The sequence below is a fragment of the Syngnathus typhle genome, linkage group LG5, assembly GCF_033458585.1.
Source record: "Syngnathus typhle isolate RoL2023-S1 ecotype Sweden linkage group LG5, RoL_Styp_1.0, whole genome shotgun sequence".
Lineage (NCBI taxonomy): Eukaryota > Metazoa > Chordata > Actinopteri > Syngnathiformes > Syngnathidae > Syngnathus > Syngnathus typhle.
In genome coordinates this window covers 15914730-15931788 of record NC_083742.1, presented here as the reverse complement: position 1 = coordinate 15931788, position 17059 = coordinate 15914730, and the positions used below count along the sequence as shown (strand labels likewise).

Sequence of the window (17059 nt, the reverse complement as noted above, 5' to 3'; positions counted from 1 at the left end):
TCAATTTATGTTCAAGGATAGACAAGACTCCAGAAGCTTTTCCATTCAAGCCTCTGAGAATTCGTGTTGATTTTCAGAGAACGTGAGAAAATACATTTAGCCGACGTGCTTTTGAATGAAAATGAACGATGAGCAAATGAATCTGAGAGAAATGAGGGGAAAGCGTCTCCAATTGAGTCTTGCAAGCCTCGAGTGCAAAAGCACAAAACATATGTAGAATACTTTTGATTCATGATATCTATCATATAAATATGATCATAAAAAGTATCTTTTTATTCAATCTTTGTTTCAACTCCTCTGTGCATTTTCCTTTCGGCATTGCTTGTAAACACTTGGTGTAGATTGGCTAGCCCATCCTACTTTGTAGCAAAGTGACTAGATTTGAGAAGGGCGTGACTTATTTGGCACCCATACAGAGAAAGCTGGAATTGAGTGAAATGCAACCGACTGGCAATTCCATTGACAATCTACTCAATAAAGAATGCAAACTTTCAAAACAAACGTGACATTTCCTTTCATTTTTACCGCAGGTCACAATGGGAAGCAATTGATCAGGATTAAGCAACAAAAGGAGAAAACGAAAATCCACTGATCGACCAGTAAGCCTGACTATTTTCATTATGATCTTGAGGTCGACTAAACCGGTCCAGAAAGGGGGCTGAGTTGTCAACAAGAAGGAGCAGACAAATAATACTTATGTGACAAGTCCATGGTTGGCTGCTACTCCAGGGTGGGGCCAAGTCGTTCCGTCCGACCAGCAGACACGTGACAGTGCGGGTCGGCTCGCCTACAAAGCCCAGTTTTGGGGGAGCCGCTGATGGCGTAGAGGCCTATCTTGTGTTGCGACACCGTGACTTTGATTCCGGAATATGAAGGTGAGGTGAGTGTGTGTGTGACAGACAGACAGACAAAAAAAGAGTTCAGTTTCTTCCCAGCCACCACTTGCCCCCAGGCAGACTGACCCATACGCACACGTTGATGAAACCTGAGGAAAAGCGCACTCAGACCCACCTAAGTCATTTTTTTGTATGGCAATGGGCTGTGCACCTGACTCACCTTATCCATGACATCACGCCTCGCAGGAATCCCTAAGAAAAATGATGTGCGTCTAGGATCAGTGGGGTCACGACAGGCACGGGCGGTGGGCTGCCGACGTTAAAGCAACCCACCAGACTTCTGCATGTGGCGAGCCTTCCGAGCCCGGATTAGCCTCATCATTCGCCTACGGACCCACAATCCCGGCTAATCACTCTAGATCGCAAGTGTCAAACTCAAGGCCCGGGGGCCAGATGTGGCCCGCCACATCAATTTATGTGGCCCGCCACATCAATTTATGTGGCCCGCAAAGACAAAATGTGCTTCAAATTGTCTTCACCTTTAAAACTCATCTTTTTAAAACGTTTGAACAGTTTATTAGTCTGATTTGAAAAAGAGTTATTTGTCAGTTTGTTTTGTAGCTTACACTCCTTTATCATATGACGACTTCATAAATGTATTGAGGTTGACAGTAATAAAGAAACTATGACTACAATGTGGCCCGCGGCAAAAATGAGTTTGACACCCCTGCTCTAGATTGATCAACATTATCCTATGCTATGCTATGCTATGCTATGCTATGCTATGCTATGCTATGCTATGCTTTCTTTCTTTCTTTCTTTCTCTTTCTTTCTTTCTTTCTTTCTTTCTTTCTTTCTTTCTTTCTTTCTTTCGTCAGATTTCCAGCAGTGTAGACGCATCATGGCGTATTGCTGCCCTCTAGGGGGAGGAGGTATACCAAATCCTCGAATCCCGCAAAAATTCAGCTGGGCCTTTAAAATTCACGCCAAATTTGACAGGATGTCTCCGTTCTTTTTTTTTTTTTTTTTTTTATGCTGAGAGGCTACCCACGACCCTCGTGAGGATAAGCGCTTTGGACAATGGATGTATTTGATTACGTTCATAGCAATATAAATATTGTTACAAAGCAATATACAACGACGAGAATCAATACAGGTTAAAGGTCGACCTTTTGACCACGTGGTGCAGGGACAACAACCTCCCGCTGAACGTCAGCAAGACCAAGGATATTGACCGTGATGGCTGCCTTGCACTACTCCACTTGTACTTTTGCGCTATTGTACTGCCCGTGTGCTGTATGCACAATTGCACCATTTCAACCAAGTTGCTCTTATTTACTCATTGTATGTGCCTTCTTATTTTTACTTTTTATATAGTTTACTTGAATGTTTTCTTTGTCTGTGGACCAATTGGGTCTAATGTCTTGTCTACACCGTGGGACAGTAGGAAACACAATTTCAATCTCTTTGTATGTCTTGACATGTGAAGAGATTGACAATAAAGCAGACTTTGACAATCATTTTTTCAAATTGTTACTAAGAGCAATTCAAAATGCACCCAAATGGCGTCATGAGGTCTGACTAATACTTGTACCTCGGGAGTAATAAATTATGATCAAATTGACCAGAGTATAAATTCCCCTGTCCAAAAATCAGTAAACTATTAAATGAGTTAACAGGTGACACGAATTGTCTTTATTAATTTATTATTTTTTTGGGTCCAATAAACATGGTAAAACAAGAGATGGAATAATAATGCATGGTAAATTTAACAAGTAAATGAATGGTAAATCTAAGAGAATAATATGGTAAATTGAACAAAATAATAATAAATGCATGGTAACTTAAACAGAATAATAACATGGTAAATCTAACAAAAAGACGTGGTTAATCAATCATAATGATGCATGGTGAATATAACAAAACAATAATATTGCATGGTAAATCATAATATCACATGTTAAGTCAAGAAGAAGAAGAATGCATGGTAACTTAAACAGGATGGTAAGTCTAACAAAAAGCCTACTGCATGGTTCATCAATCATAATAATGCATGGTAAATCACAATATCGCATGTTAAGAAGAAGAAGAAGAATGCATGGTAACTTAAACAGAATAACAACACATGGTAAATCTAACAAAAAGACTAATGCATGGTTAATCAATCATAGTAATGCATGGTAAACTGAACAAAATAATAATGCATGGTAAATCATAATATCACATGTTAAGAAGAAGATGCTTAAACAGAATAATAACACTGTAAATCTAAGAAAAATAATTCATGCATGGTTAATCAATCATAATAATGCATGCTAAATCAATCAGTCAATCAAAATGCATGGTAAACCAAGCAGAATGATCATGCAAGGTCAATTGCATTCATATGAATACTAGCAACTTGCATTGGCACTTTCCAAATCCAGCGGATAACGCGCTGTGGGCATCTTACACACGTAGCCGTTAAATTCTAAGCAGGACATCTTCTTCCATTTGCCAGACTGAAAATCAAAATGAAATTGATTTTAAATCTAAACTTGTCTTCGGCGAGCGGGTCAATCTTTTCTGCACCTACCTGGCTCAAGGTGGCCACGCAATTCTCCATCAGGCCGGTAGGTCTTCCCGGAGGAGCCCAGTTGGTGAAGGTCGGCACCTTCTGGCGGTCCGACCACACGAATCTGCCGCGATTGACCTGGTCATTCAGTCCGGTCCACGTGTCTCCAGGGGCTGCAGAGGACAAACGGCAACAGAGCTCTCATTCGCTTTCCAGATATGGCAGGTATCGAGCAGATGCGAGCGACGCTTAGCGCGAGCGACGCTTAGCGCGCGCGCACCAAGCTTCATGAGGTCCTGCAGCCAATCCCACTCAGCCTCAGAGCGAAAGGACACCAGATTGGCATCGAGACCCCAGCAGGAGTGTCGAGCGCCATACCACGTCTTCTTAGTGTCAAAATGTTTGTAGCAGAAGTCCCCAAACTCCTCCCAGTCAGGCCCCGAGCATCTCGGCTCTGCGTGCAAGATGGCGTCACGTGAAGAAATGCTTTCTATTCTGGACATTCTACTCACCCATGTCAGCAAAAGTGAAGGACGGAGACGTAGCCAATTTGTCAGCATATCTGCAGACAGTAAAGTGAGAATGAGCCGGGCGTCTTTGAGTGGACTCGCCAGTGAAAGCGGAGCACGCACGCTGTTGAAGCGATTCCGTTACAGGTGGAGCCTTTGTAGGTTTTCTGTGGCCGGCTCTTCAGCAAAGTCACATCTCCTCCAATCTCAATGATGGCCGAGTGAATAGCAGCCGCACAGATGTTTGAGTCCTGCACTCAGAGAACGTCTCAAACAAAGGACAAGAACTCCGCCGGCAGGTCCTGCAGTAATTAACATACTTGTTCGTAGATCCGTGTTCCATAGACCGCGTAGTCAGCTTGGGCGCAGCCCAGTGGGCACCGGACCCTGCGGAAGACATTCGTTGAGTGGAGGAGGCCTTTTCGGCAAGAAACGTCATACCAAGTCTGACTCACGTCATTGAACCGTCGAGGCTGAGGTCGGTGGCTGTGCTGTTGCACAAGATGTCTGTGGGTCAGAAGGGAAAATCAAAGCCCGTTTCTTGCTAGTTTTTCACTGCACTCCAAACGTCGTACTCACTGCGAGGGGTGTCGTCAGACGTGCACCCTAAGACGTCAAAGCGTAGGCCCAAAAACATTGGCAGAAGGCGGACGTACTGGGCGAACACGGGCCTGGTTAGAATATACATCCCCAAGGTAGGCTGGAAACAAAACACGCGTGTTTGCAATGAATGACAACAGCCTGGACGACGAAACAAGTCGACGACCGCTCACCTGTACTGGGTGGCGATACCAAGTCACTCCGTCAGTACTGAACTGCATCACAAATTCGCTAGAACTTTGCCCTTGGTATGCACACTTCTGGGTCTCAATGCCTGTCACCTTCAAGTTCTGACCGAGGTTCACCTGGATCCAGCTGCCGACTGAGGGCGGAAGGCGTTCCATAGCTCAGGATACCAAACTACCAGCAACTACGACGGAGAGCTGTTTTTTTTTTTTACGTACGGATTCTGGACGATTTCCAGCAACCGCTGCCCCCCATACGCGCTTTGTGAGGTTCGGCATTGATCACAAAAGAAGAGGCTGTAAAGGAAGGGTCTGGGATTGTCCCGTCAGCGATGCCCAGACTATTAAGACACACTGAGGAAAGACCAAAAAAAAGACAATGTGGAAGGAACGCTCGCTCATTCATTCTCATGTCTGGTCACCCGTTCCGAGCCGACGCTCTATCAGGGGATCTTTCCTTGGCACATCATCCATCGACAAGTGTCAGGATGCGAAGCCCACCTTTCTTCTCGCAGCTGTAGACGACGCGGAGGTATTTGGAGACACCAGGGCAGGAGTCCGTATCCGTAAGGTAAATGGGGTAAATGGGGCAAGTCTGATAGTTGTCACACAATCCTCTGAAGTACCGGAGAGCCCCTTCCACCCTGCAGTCATCTGCAAGTGACAACACACCACCATTTCACGCGCATTTTATTCGCACACTTACATACTGACTTCAACTTGTTACAGGACATAGGGAATTTTAATGGTTAATGACTATTAGAAAAGGGGAATCAAAAAAGCGCCCGGCTTAGCTCTTTTTCGTTTTCTATTTTCATTCAAAGAAAAGGTAAAAAAATATGAAAAAAAAATAAAAAGTATGTTACAAACGAGTTACCGCCAACGCTGACGGCGTGTGAAAACCTCGTGACAGAAAAGGCTCCAGGACAGCGAGCCAAAAGCAACGATGCCACTGGAGGATTCTTACCGCGTGATCCGCTGCCGCCACTCGGACAGACGTCGCTACGCTTCCGTCCATGGAAAGCCGACCGTACGCGGATGACTCTTTCATCGGGACATTCAAGGGATTTCCAATCGTCTTGGCAGTGAAGTTCCTCCTTGTAGCCTGTGAGAGCACAACCGTTGACTTCTCTCTTCCGTCTTTTTTTACAGAGACGTTGAAGGCGACTTACCGTCATGTGGCGGGAGCTGATGTGTCTTTCCTAGAAGCGGGAACCAGAACGTGGATGTCGACACGTGATGACGGTCCACCGCGGGGCGTCACATCTCACTTACCTCTTTTCTTGCAGACGTAGCCTCTCTTCTCGTCGCACTTGTCGCGCTTCCAGTCGCCGCTGCCAGTGAGCAAAGAAAGACATTTCCCCCCTTCAGCGACACCTGGAGGGAGGGAGACAAGATCTGAGCGCTCATCCGTTCCGCCAAAATGCAGCTGACAACCGCTTCAGCCCGACCTGCACTCGAGTGGAGGTAAGAGAAGGGGGATCCGTCAGTCCACTTGTCGCCGTCACGCTTGATGGAGGCGTCGGCGCCCAACCACAGTGAGGCATCATCATTCATCCCCAGAAGCTTGGCGATACCTTTGGATCCCAAGGAGAACATGCAAGATGATTCCAAAAACGACTCACTCTACTCAGCACTACAACTTGATGGGTACGGCACAGCCGTGACAAAGCGCTAACAATACTGCAACAAAGAGTGAAACAACAAAAAACAAAAAAACAACCAAGCAACGCTGGCCATATCTCGGGTTTATCAGGTTTTGAGTTGGAAAGGAAGGTGCAGCAGGAAAAAAAAGGTTTTTAATCAAAGAATTAGCAAATTCATGGCCAGCCTACCGCGGATGAAGACCGCGTACGAAGACATGACGCCTTTTTCGATTTACTTTAGCTTCTATTTCTCGTTTGCTTCATGTTGGACAATAACAATTGATGCACTTGTTTATGCCCAATATATTTGAATTCATGGCCTCCTACCGCGTACGAAGCCCTGCTCCTCCGAGTCGGCGATGCTGAGCAGGTTCCCTTGGCGGCCTTTGCAGTCGGCTTGCGCCTCCTGCCAGGTCTTGGTGGGCTGAAAGTTGAACAGGTAGCAGAAGTCCTCCGATGGGTTGTCCAGCCACCAGCCGCATTTGTCAGTCCAACCTGCGAGACAGACGGCGCAGGAAGGCAAAACAGCATAAGACAGCGTAGAAGACGGCGGCAGTGCGAGACACCTACCCTGTAGGCTGACTAATGGTGGCAGCTGTCGAGGCCCTCCACGCTTGGCTGCATGGTAAAGGAGGGCGAATGAGCAAGTACATGAAGGAGCGCTCGGGAGGGACATTTTTGCACCTGTTTTGCAGACAAATGGCCGCTTTGTTGTGCAGGGGCTGCCGCCGATCTCCCCAACAGAATTTGGGAATGCGCAGTCACCCGTGGTGTTATCTTGCCAGTTGGCGTAGTCCTGCGGACGACATGAGGGTGTTGGACTCTCAGCTTCCCAACGCGCAATTGTTGTGCTCAAATTTCCACTTTCCCAAACGAGCTTGCGCAGAATGACTTTTCCAAAGTCCTTCAGCAATTTACTTACAAAAGCTGTTCCGTCGCTATACTCATAGTTGTTGCTTTTCTTCTTCAGTCCCAGCCAAGAATACCAAACGCTTTGCGAGTGATCTTGAGGAAAGGAAGGACAACAAGAGCTTCAGGGCAAGAAGAGCTTCAGCTAAATGACGGCAGCTTTGTGGGACCGACGACTGCGGCGGTTCGTCTGAGCGCTCACCAAACACGAATTGAGCCTCTTGCCATGAGTGGACGCTAGCCAGGTGGCCACTCTGGGCAACACAGAACTTCTCGGCATCCTCCCAATCTTTGTACAGCTTCGAGTAAAAGTAGCAATGATCGCCATACAGTAGGTTGCCATTGTCGCAGGTGGAAGCTGAGGCCACAATGGAGAACATTGAGGAGGAAACCATGACCACGTGGTTAAAGTGCAAATAAGCGTGCTGCAACTCACTCTTCACGACAGCGAGACCACTTTTGGGGGAACACGTCCGTCCCTTCGGGCAGCCTGCAAAAAAAAAAAAAAAAAAAGACCGTTTGCGCCTTTCAACGGCAACGTGACCGCAGACGTGCAGGCTTACTCAGCGGCCGTTTGCACATGTAGGCCAACGAGGAATCACAGGAGCCAGACCTCCACATGCCGGGCTCACCCCTTCCCCCTTGGTTGACGTAGGCGCAGGACGCAACGTTGGCGCTGTCGGTAGATTAAAAAAAAAAAAGGAACATTTTCCTATTTTTCCTCGAGTGCTCCTTCTCAAAATTGGTTCCAGAACCTTTACGCGTCTCCGCCTGACAACAGCATGCAAAGTCGTTACGTCTTACCTTTCGAGTTGATTTGAGGCCCAGTTGCTGTGTGTCGTTGTCTCGCCATCGGACCAGGTCAGATTCTGGCTCCCGCCTTCAAAGCGACACCAGAACTCGTCGCATTTCTGGGGGGGAAAAAAGAAAACAGTTCCAGTTGTTGCTGCAGAGTCCACTGCCGTTTCCGTCTCACCTGGTTGGAGAGTCCCAGCCAGAAGCGGGTGTGCTTGCCCATGGTGTCCTTCACAAAATCCTCCTCGGCCGAGGTGGTGATGGAGAGCAGGTTGCCTCCCTGCCAGACGCAGTGGTGCCAGGCCCCCAGCCAACCGTTGGGCTCCATCTCCTTCTTGTAGCAGCTGGAGTCGTGTTCGAGCCACCCGGGATCACACCTGCTGGCTGAGGGCACAATTTGGGGAACAGATCAGAGCAAACTCCTGTTTTAGCTCCTCAGTCCACCATTTTGAGAAAAGGAAAATTTGCAAGTCACGGTTGGCCAAAACTTGTCTTGCACATGTTCTCAGGCAAATTGGAAGATCCGGTACTCAACTTGTTAGGTTAGCCCTATGGCATCAGAGACGTTTACAATTTGAAATGATCCCTAAAAAAATATATCACCTTTCTAAAGCACGCTTGTGAAACAAACATCGCTACATGCAAGTCAACGCGAAAAACATTCAAGTACATTTGCGCACTTAATAAAATAAGGAAAATTGCACAGAATTTGTGACCAATTTTGTCAGGCTACTTACCGTCAGAAGACAGCGGAAGTTCTGCCACTCCTGCAAGAGGAAGGACAAAGACGGACGTCAGGGCATAGACGGACGTCAGGGCAAAGACGGACGTCAAGGCACAGACAGACGTCGATGCGCGATGACGGCCAGCGGAGCATCACAACTTACCTTTTTTCTTCTTCTTGCAGACGTAGCTTCTCTTCTCGTCACACGTGTCGTGCTTCCAGTCGCCACTGTCAGTGATTAAGGAAAGACACTTCCCACCTTCGGCGTCACCTAGAGGGAGGGAGAGATGATCTCAGCGCTCCGCTGTTCCACCAAAGTGCAGCCGACAAGCATCAGACATGCTTTCAGACCGACCGGCACTCGAGTGGATGTAGGTGAACGGGGATCCGTCACCCCATTGGGCGTCATCTTCCGTGGTGGAGACATCGGCGCCCAACCACAGAGAGGGCAGAGACATGGCATAACCTGTGGACCCAAGGCAAAGGTGGAACAGGATCTAATAATAATAAAAAATAATAATAATAAATTATATTTCTAACACACTTTCCATTCGGAGGAATCTCAAAGTGCTACATGGCAAGTAAAAACAAGAAAACAAAGCAAGGACAAGTATAAAACAACTGGACGACAACTAGGATATGAGAACAGGAATTCCGAGGTAAAGAGGTGAGTTTTAAGTCCGGTTTTGAAAGAGTCAGTGGATTGGGGTGCTCTTAGGTGGATCATCCAGAGATACGCTTTACGGACCCGCTCATTGAGCCCATGAGGTGCATTTTGGAACGACTCCATTCATTCATTTGTTCGATTAATTCATTCATTCATCCGTTCATTTATTCGTGACGCCAACAAATGGCCGCCTACCATGTACAAAGCGCTGCTCTTCATAGTTGGTGATGCTGAGCAGGTTCCCGTGGAGGCGTTGGCAGTTGGCTTGCGCATCCTGCCAGGTCTTGGTGGGCTGGCGGATCATCAGGTAGCAGTTGTTGTTGGTTGGGTCGTTCAACCACCAGCCGCATGTGTCAGTCCATCCTATGAGCCAGACGGCGTAAGATGGCGCAAGACAGCGTAAGACGGCGGCAGTGCGGGACACCTACTCGGTTGGCCGACTAGTGATGGCAGCTGTGGAAGCCCTCCGTGCTGGTCTGTAGGGGAAGGGGGGGGGGGGGGGGGGGTTGCAAATATGAGCAAATGCTTGATATGTGCAGAAGGAGCGCTCGGGAGCGCCTTGCACCTCTTTTGCAGACAAACGGACGCTCCGTTGTGCAGGAGCTGGCACTCAACTCCCCAACAGAATTTAGGAATGCACAGTCCCCCTTGGTGTCATTTTTCCAGTTGTTGTAGTCCTGCGGACGACATGAGCATGTTGGACTCTGCTCGACTTCCCAACGCCCTTCCTCGGCAATCGCTCACTCACGCCCAAGTTTTGCCCATTTCCCTTCCAAAACAATCCAGAATTTGAAGCCTCGAGCAGCATTTCTCCTATGTCCACTTTTATTTTTATCCTATTCAAATTTGGACTTTGCCAGCTCAACTGTTGAAAAATGACTTTTTCAAAAGCATTTCACTTACATAAGTTGTTCCATCACTCCACTCGTAGTCGTCCTCCTCCTTCTTGAGTCCCACGAAAACAGATTGTGAGGTCCGTGAGTGATCTTGAGGAAAAGAAGGAGAACACGAGCTTCAGGGCAAGAAGTGCTTCAGTCAAATGACGACTGCGGCGGTTCCTCTTGGTGCTCACCATACACAAATTGGGCCTCTTCCTCGGAGTGGACGCTAGCCAGGTGGCCTTCCCGGGAACGACAGAACTTCTCGGCATTGTCAAAGTTTTTGTCCGTCTTCTCATAACGATAACAATAATCGCCATAGTGAAAGCTGTTGTCCTGGCAGTCGGAGGCTGGGGCCACAAAGAAAAACATAACCATGACAAGATGGTCAAGTGCAAATAAGTGTGCTGCAACTCACTCTTCACAACAGCAGGACCCCTTTTGGGGGAACACGTCTGTCCCTTCGGGCAGCCTGCAAAAAAAAAAAAAAAGAATCGTTTGCGCCTTTCAACGGCAACGTGACCGCCGACGTGTAGGCTTACTCAGCGGCCGTTTGCACATGTAGGCCAACGAGGAATGACAGGAGCCAGACCTCCACTTGCCGGGCTCACCACTTCCCCCTTGGTTGACGTAGGCGCAGGACGCAACGTCGGCACTGTCGAGAGAAAAAAAAGTCAAGGAATTATTTTCCCGTGTTTTTTTTTTTTTTTCTCCTTTCCCCAAGTGGCCGTTTTCAAAATTGGCTCCAGAACCTCCGGCTGACAACAGCATGCAAAGTTGTTACATCTTACCTTTCGACTTGATTTGAGGCCCAGTTGGTGTATGTCGTCGTCTGGTTATCGGACCAGGTCAGGTTCTGGCTCCCGTCTTCAAAGCGACACCAGACCTTGCCGCATTTCTGGGGGGAAAAAGAACAACAGTCCCAGTTGTCGCTGCAGAGTCCACTGCCGCTTCCGTCTCACCTGGTTGGAGAGTCCCAGCCAGAAGGGGGTGTCCTTGCCCATGGTGCGCTTCACAAAGTCTTCCTCGGCCGAGGAGGTGATGGAGAGCAGGTTGCCGCCCACCCAGACGCAGTGGTGCCAGGCCCCCAGCCAACCGTTGGGAATCATCTCCTTCTTGTAGCAGCTGGAGTCGTGCTCGAGCCACCCGGAAAGACACTTCTTGGCTGAAGGTACAATTTGGGGATCAGGCGGACAGATCAGAGCACACTCCTGTTTTTGCCCTTCAGTGCACCATTTTGGGCAAAGGGCAATTTGCGGGTCACGGTTGGCCAAATCTACATTTTCTCAGGCAAATTGGAAGACTTGACTTGGTTAGCTTAGCCCAATGGCATCAGAGACGTTTACATTTTGAAAAGGATTCCGCAAAATACACCTTCACGCTTGAGAAACAACCACGGCCGCATACAAAGTGCCGCTGTACAAGTTAAGACGATGCAAAAAAAAACATTCAACACGTGGCTGAGTACTTCATAAAAATGAAAAAGCACACAATTTGTTGGTTGGCATGGTGTGACTCCAGGATCATTGTTTTCGACGCAGTCAAAGGCGACTTACAATCAGGAGCCGGCGTAGCCTTTACTGCAAGAGGAAAGGAAAAGAGACATCAAGGCACAGACAGACGTCAAGAGGCGACGACAGTCGGTGGGGCGTTGCCTCTCACCATTTCCTCTTCGCTTGCAGACGTAACCTCTCTCGTTGTTGCACGAGTCATACTTCCAGGTGCCGTCGCCAGTGAGGAAGGAAAGACAATTACCATTGAAGGTACCTGGGGGGGGCGGGAGAGAAGATCTCAGTGCTCCTACGTTCCTCCAAAATGCAGCAGACAACCGTCTCCGACAAACCTAAAGTCGGGTGGACGTATTCGATCGCGGATCCGTCAGCCCACTTGCTGCCTTTGGCACCGACGGAGACGTCGGCGCCCAACCACAGAGCGGCTGCATTCGTCAGACCCTTGACGTAACCTGTACCGGAATGAACGACATCATCAAGAGGAGCCGAGTGAGGTGGACGCGTCATACGTTGAGCTCCGGGTGATCGACTTTCTCAGCTCAAAAGGAATTCAATATATATATATACATTAATCAAAACACCACAACATGCCAAAACACACAACACCAAGGTAAACACAAACCACATTCCTGACAAAACCACTTTGGGACTAGAAACCTTTCCATATGCAGAACATAAAAAAGTGGGCTTTTATGTAGAGACCGTTTGCCTGTATTTATTTTCTTTAACTACTGGAAACCCAAGGACACCAACCGGTTGAAATACAAACATACAAATATTGAAGAGTCAAGTGTTGAAACAGGACTGGACTGTGCTTGACGAGGAAGGAGCGTGGATTTCTACCTTTCTTTCAAACATTATACCATAAAACCTGTCCTGTCAACAAATACTACAAAAAAGAGGCAAAGAGCCCATGGGTCACTAAAGGATTAAAAAAGGCCTGCGAGGAGGAGAAGAACACGCTGTGTAAACAATTCATAAAAACACAAGAATAAATTAACCAGCATTATGAGGACACGTAAGAAGGAACGTTATCATAAAATGTTAGATTGTAGTAAAAATAATACAAAGGGGGCAATATTACAGTGCAACGGAGATAAAAACAAAAACACAGATATTTATTACATTGAAAGTGACCCATCAATACACGATGAAGGCGGGGGTAAATGGATTCAATCTCTTTTTTTCATAAATGTGGGACCAGCCGGCAGGAAAAATACAGGATCCAGACAGACTCGGGCAAATGGAGCGAAAGGCTTAAATATTTCTTGGTGCAGTTGGCACAAAAGTAGTAGTAGAGATTGGAAAGAGAAGTGAAAGCAAAACCTCAACTGATAAGAAAAGTGAGTGGTGAAATTGCAAAAGCGTTTCATCTGGTCTATGACATGAAAATAGCTCAAGTAAATGCGGGGATGGAGGATGTCTGTGGAGTGAAATTGTGGAATGGTCTGGAAAATGAAAATCGTGCAAACATAAAAGTATTCCAAAAAAAGTGTCAAAAAACTGGTTTCTTAACATGTATGAGGGGGGGAAAAAAAAGACAAAACTGACTACACACAGGCAAAAAGGAATCTGAAAGTGTATCTACTTTTGTTTTATTGATTTAGGTGTTGAATTATTGGTTGAACGGATTAGGGTGGGAATCTAAACAGCTCTGCTTCATCCTACTCGAGCATTCTTTGTTGTTGGGGTTTTTGGGTTGTTTGTTTCAGTGACTAAGATATGGCACTTTAAAGTGGTGTTTTATTTTCCTCGTCAAGTTTTAAATGGGTTCGAAATGAACATACAAGAACAACACCAATATTTCAATTCATGGCCGCCTACCATATACAAAGCGCTGCTCATCATAGTTGGTGATGCTGAGCAGGTTCCCGTTGAGGCGTTGGCAGTCGGCTTTCGCCTCCTGCCAGGTCTTGATGGGCTGGCGGATCATCAGGTAGCAGAAGTCGTTGGTGGCGTCATCCAGCCACCAGCCGCATTTGTCAGTCCAGCCTGCGAGACAGACGGCGTAAGACGGCGCAAGACAGCGGAAGACGGCGGCAGTGCGGGACACCTAATGGCTGGCCGACTAATGGTGGCAGCTGTGGAGGCCCTCCGCACTTGGCTGCAGAAAAAGGGGAGCGAATATGAGCAAATGCATCACGCATCCAAAAGGGGCGCTCGGGAGGGACGTTTGCACCTGTTTTGCAGACCGCTGGGTATCTGCCGAGGCAATAACGTCTGTACAGCATTTGGTTGGAAGACATATATGAACAGTCACCAGCGAGGAAGTCGTCAATTTTTCCGTAGTCCTGCGGATGAGATTTTGGACAGAACTTCAGCGTGTTGCATTCAATGTGGTCGGTCATCTTCCCGCCCCATTTCCTCACTTGCAGCGTTTTCGTACCTTCTCTCATTAAAGTTTCACTTTGGTTGTTGGGTTCACTTTAGTAATATGAACATTGCAATAAAACATTGTGCCCGCCCTGACAACCCAAATAAATGTCTGGGAAAGACATGCACAAAGCAACTAACCCTGTCAGTCAAAGTAGTATGAACATTGCAATAAAACATTGTGCCCGCCCTGGCAACCCAAAAGGTGCACAAAGCAACTAACCCTGAAGACCTAAAGACAAACCCGAGCCACCGTCCAGGATATATCATCTTAACCGCCTCCTCTCTAAAATCAGAGCGCCAATACTTTGTAAGCGGCTGCCCCATGCCTCTAGACAAGACGGATGCCTGCAACATGACTTTTCCAAAGGCCTTCAGCAATCCACTTACAGAAGCTGTTCCGTCAGTCCACTCGTAGTTGCCGTACTTCTTCTTTTCTCCCACCCAAGTTGGATGCAATGTTGCGTGATCTTGATGAAAGGAAGGAGAACACGAGCTTCAGGGCAAGAAGAGCTTCAGCCAAATGACGACTGTGGCGGTTCTTCTTGGTGCTCACCAGTAACGAATCTGGCCTCTTGCTCAGAGTGCACGCTAGTCAGGTGGCCTCGCCGGGCGACACAAAACTTCTCGGAAGCCTCCCAAGTTCTGCGCGTCGCGTCAAAAAAATAGCAACCATCGCCATAAAGGAAGTTGCCATCCTCGCAGTCGGAAGCTGAGGCCACAAAGAAAAACATTGAGGAGGAAAGCATGACAAGATGGTTAAAGCGCAATTAAGCGTGCTGGAACTCACTCTTCATTACAGCAGAACCAGTATTGGAGGAACACTCCGGGCAGCCTGCCAAAAAAAAAAAAAAGACAGTTTGCGCCTTTCAACGGCAACGTGATCGCAGACGTGCAGACTTACTCAGCGGCCGTTTGCACATGTAGGCCAACGAGGAAGCGCACGAGCCAGACCTCCACTTCCCAGGCTTAACACGAGCTCCTTGGTTGACGTAGGCGCAAGACGCGACGTCGGCGCTGTCGGTAGATTATAAAAAGGAACATTTTCCTATTTTTCCCTGAGTGCTCGTTCTCAAAAATTGGTTCCAGAACCTTTACGCGTGTCCCCCTGACAACAGCATGCGAAGATGTGACTTCTTACCTTTTAAATTGGTCTAAGGCCCAGTTGGTGTGTGTCGTTGCATTGCCATCAGACCAGATCAGCTCCTGGCTTCCGGCTACAAAGCCACACCAGACGTTGTCGCATTTCTGGGGGGAAAAAATAAAAAACAGTTCCAGTTGTTGCTGCAGAGTCCACGACTGCTTCCGTCTCACCTGGTTGGAGAGTCCCAGCCAGAAGGGGGTGTTCTTGCCCATGATGCGCTTCACAAAGTCCTCCTCGGCCGAGGAGGTGATGAAGAGCAGGTCGCCGCCCTGCCAGACGCAGTGGTGCCGGGCCCCCAGCCAACCGTTGGGAGTCATCTCCTTCTTGTAGCAGCTGGAGTCGCGCTCGATCCACCCGGAAGGACACTTGTTGGCTGAAGGCACAATTTGGGCATCAGGCCGACAGATCAGAGCACACTGATGGAGCACATGCATATTTTTACTCTGTGCTCTTCATTGGGGGTATCTCAACCAAATGCACGAGGATTCTGTCAGGGGTGGGGTGGGGGGATGGAGGGGCCAACGGCCACTGTCGCTTTCGCCCCTTCCAAAAACTTGCCTGTCCTTCATTTTTGGGTCCAGCCAGCGCCATGCGGCAAAGTGGAGCTGCTGACTGTTCGCATAAAAGCATCACTTACGCCTGCCAAGGATTGCACACAATTGCTCCAAAGTGATGATACTAAGCTTCAGATGTACAGTGGGGCATAAAGTAGGTAGTCAGCCCACCAATGGTGCAAGTTGTTCCACTTAAAAGATGCCATCATCATCATCACCTTCACCCTCAGCAATTACCCCACCCAGCAGTTACGCACGTGTGGCAGATCGATGACCAATGACCTAAGCTCAAATCAGGTCATCACACATTTCACCACTGGAGGGTGCTAAAGCACAACGCAAGTCAATCGAATGGAACACGTTGCAACAGTTGGACCGCTCCCCCCTTCTTAGCTCATGAAGAGCCCGTCCTTCCTTATATCAAAGTACAAAGCCAAGCAAGCCAGGCCTGACTGAGTGTTTCATGGAGAAGAAGGGCTTTTAAACTGCGGACTCACTCACTCAAACCTAATAAGCATGGACTGTGAGGGGCAAATGCAATTAGAACACGCACTGAAATCAGAGTCTCATAAAAGTTCTACTCAATTTTGCAATCTTTGAAAACATGATGCCGACACATTTTGATGATGCACAGCGATATTATGAACTCCACAACTGTGTTGCGACTTTTTTGTGTGTGATGATAACAGACCAAACACGAAGGTGTATTATTAATAATATAATTACTACACTATAATTATTAATATAACAATGATTATGATCTCGATTTAGATCATAACAACCATGATTTTTTTTTTATAACAGAGGTGCTAAGAAATATTTATTGTATAAAGGGGCTGTAAGAAATGATTGCTCATACTGTATCAAGGACTGTAAGAAACTATTAATAATAATGACTAATAATGATTGATTATTATTCATTATAATTAGCTCATATAAATCATGAAAATATTCTTATAATAGGGGCACCAAGAAATATCTTGTCTATATACACATGTGCATAATATATTGTATCAGAAACGATTATTCGTATTTATTATTATTATCATTATTATTAATAATAAATGTATTACTTTTATTATTATCATGATTATCATTCTTATTATTATATATCATTTATTAATATTCTTGTGTCTTGTTGTCATTCTCTGTCTTAAACCCTAACGGTGCAACT

At 47.1% G+C, this 17059-nt stretch overlaps 1 protein-coding gene across 1 annotated transcript; it reads right to left on the bottom strand.

Moving 5' to 3' along the window:
* Positions 1-2904: 2904 nt before the first annotated feature.
* Positions 2905-15192, bottom strand: LOC133154032 (C-type mannose receptor 2-like). The gene is made up of 45 exons (XM_061278416.1): positions 15092-15192; positions 14978-15022; positions 14744-14899; positions 14578-14657; positions 13915-13918; positions 13639-13806; positions 12147-12266; positions 11966-12070; positions 11860-11883; positions 11266-11468; positions 11095-11201; positions 10846-10958; positions 10722-10775; positions 10498-10653; positions 10329-10411; positions 9991-10102; positions 9854-9901; positions 9621-9788; positions 9114-9224; positions 8922-9029; positions 8772-8801; positions 8216-8418; positions 8044-8150; positions 7803-7915; positions 7676-7729; positions 7442-7597; positions 7253-7335; positions 7015-7126; positions 6901-6948; positions 6658-6825; positions 6136-6261; positions 5960-6061; positions 5857-5886; positions 5652-5789; positions 5186-5338; positions 4904-5038; positions 4673-4821; positions 4479-4599; positions 4355-4406; positions 4220-4286; positions 4023-4150; positions 3903-3952; positions 3671-3844; positions 3412-3563; positions 2905-3337 (listed from the first exon to the last, which is right to left on the bottom strand). Exons 1-45 carry the CDS (start codon positions 15108-15110, stop codon positions 3230-3232), a joined length of 4743 nt encoding a protein of 1580 aa, XP_061134400.1. The 5' UTR covers positions 15111-15192; the 3' UTR covers positions 2905-3229.
* Between the last annotated feature and the right edge of the window lie 1867 nt (positions 15193-17059).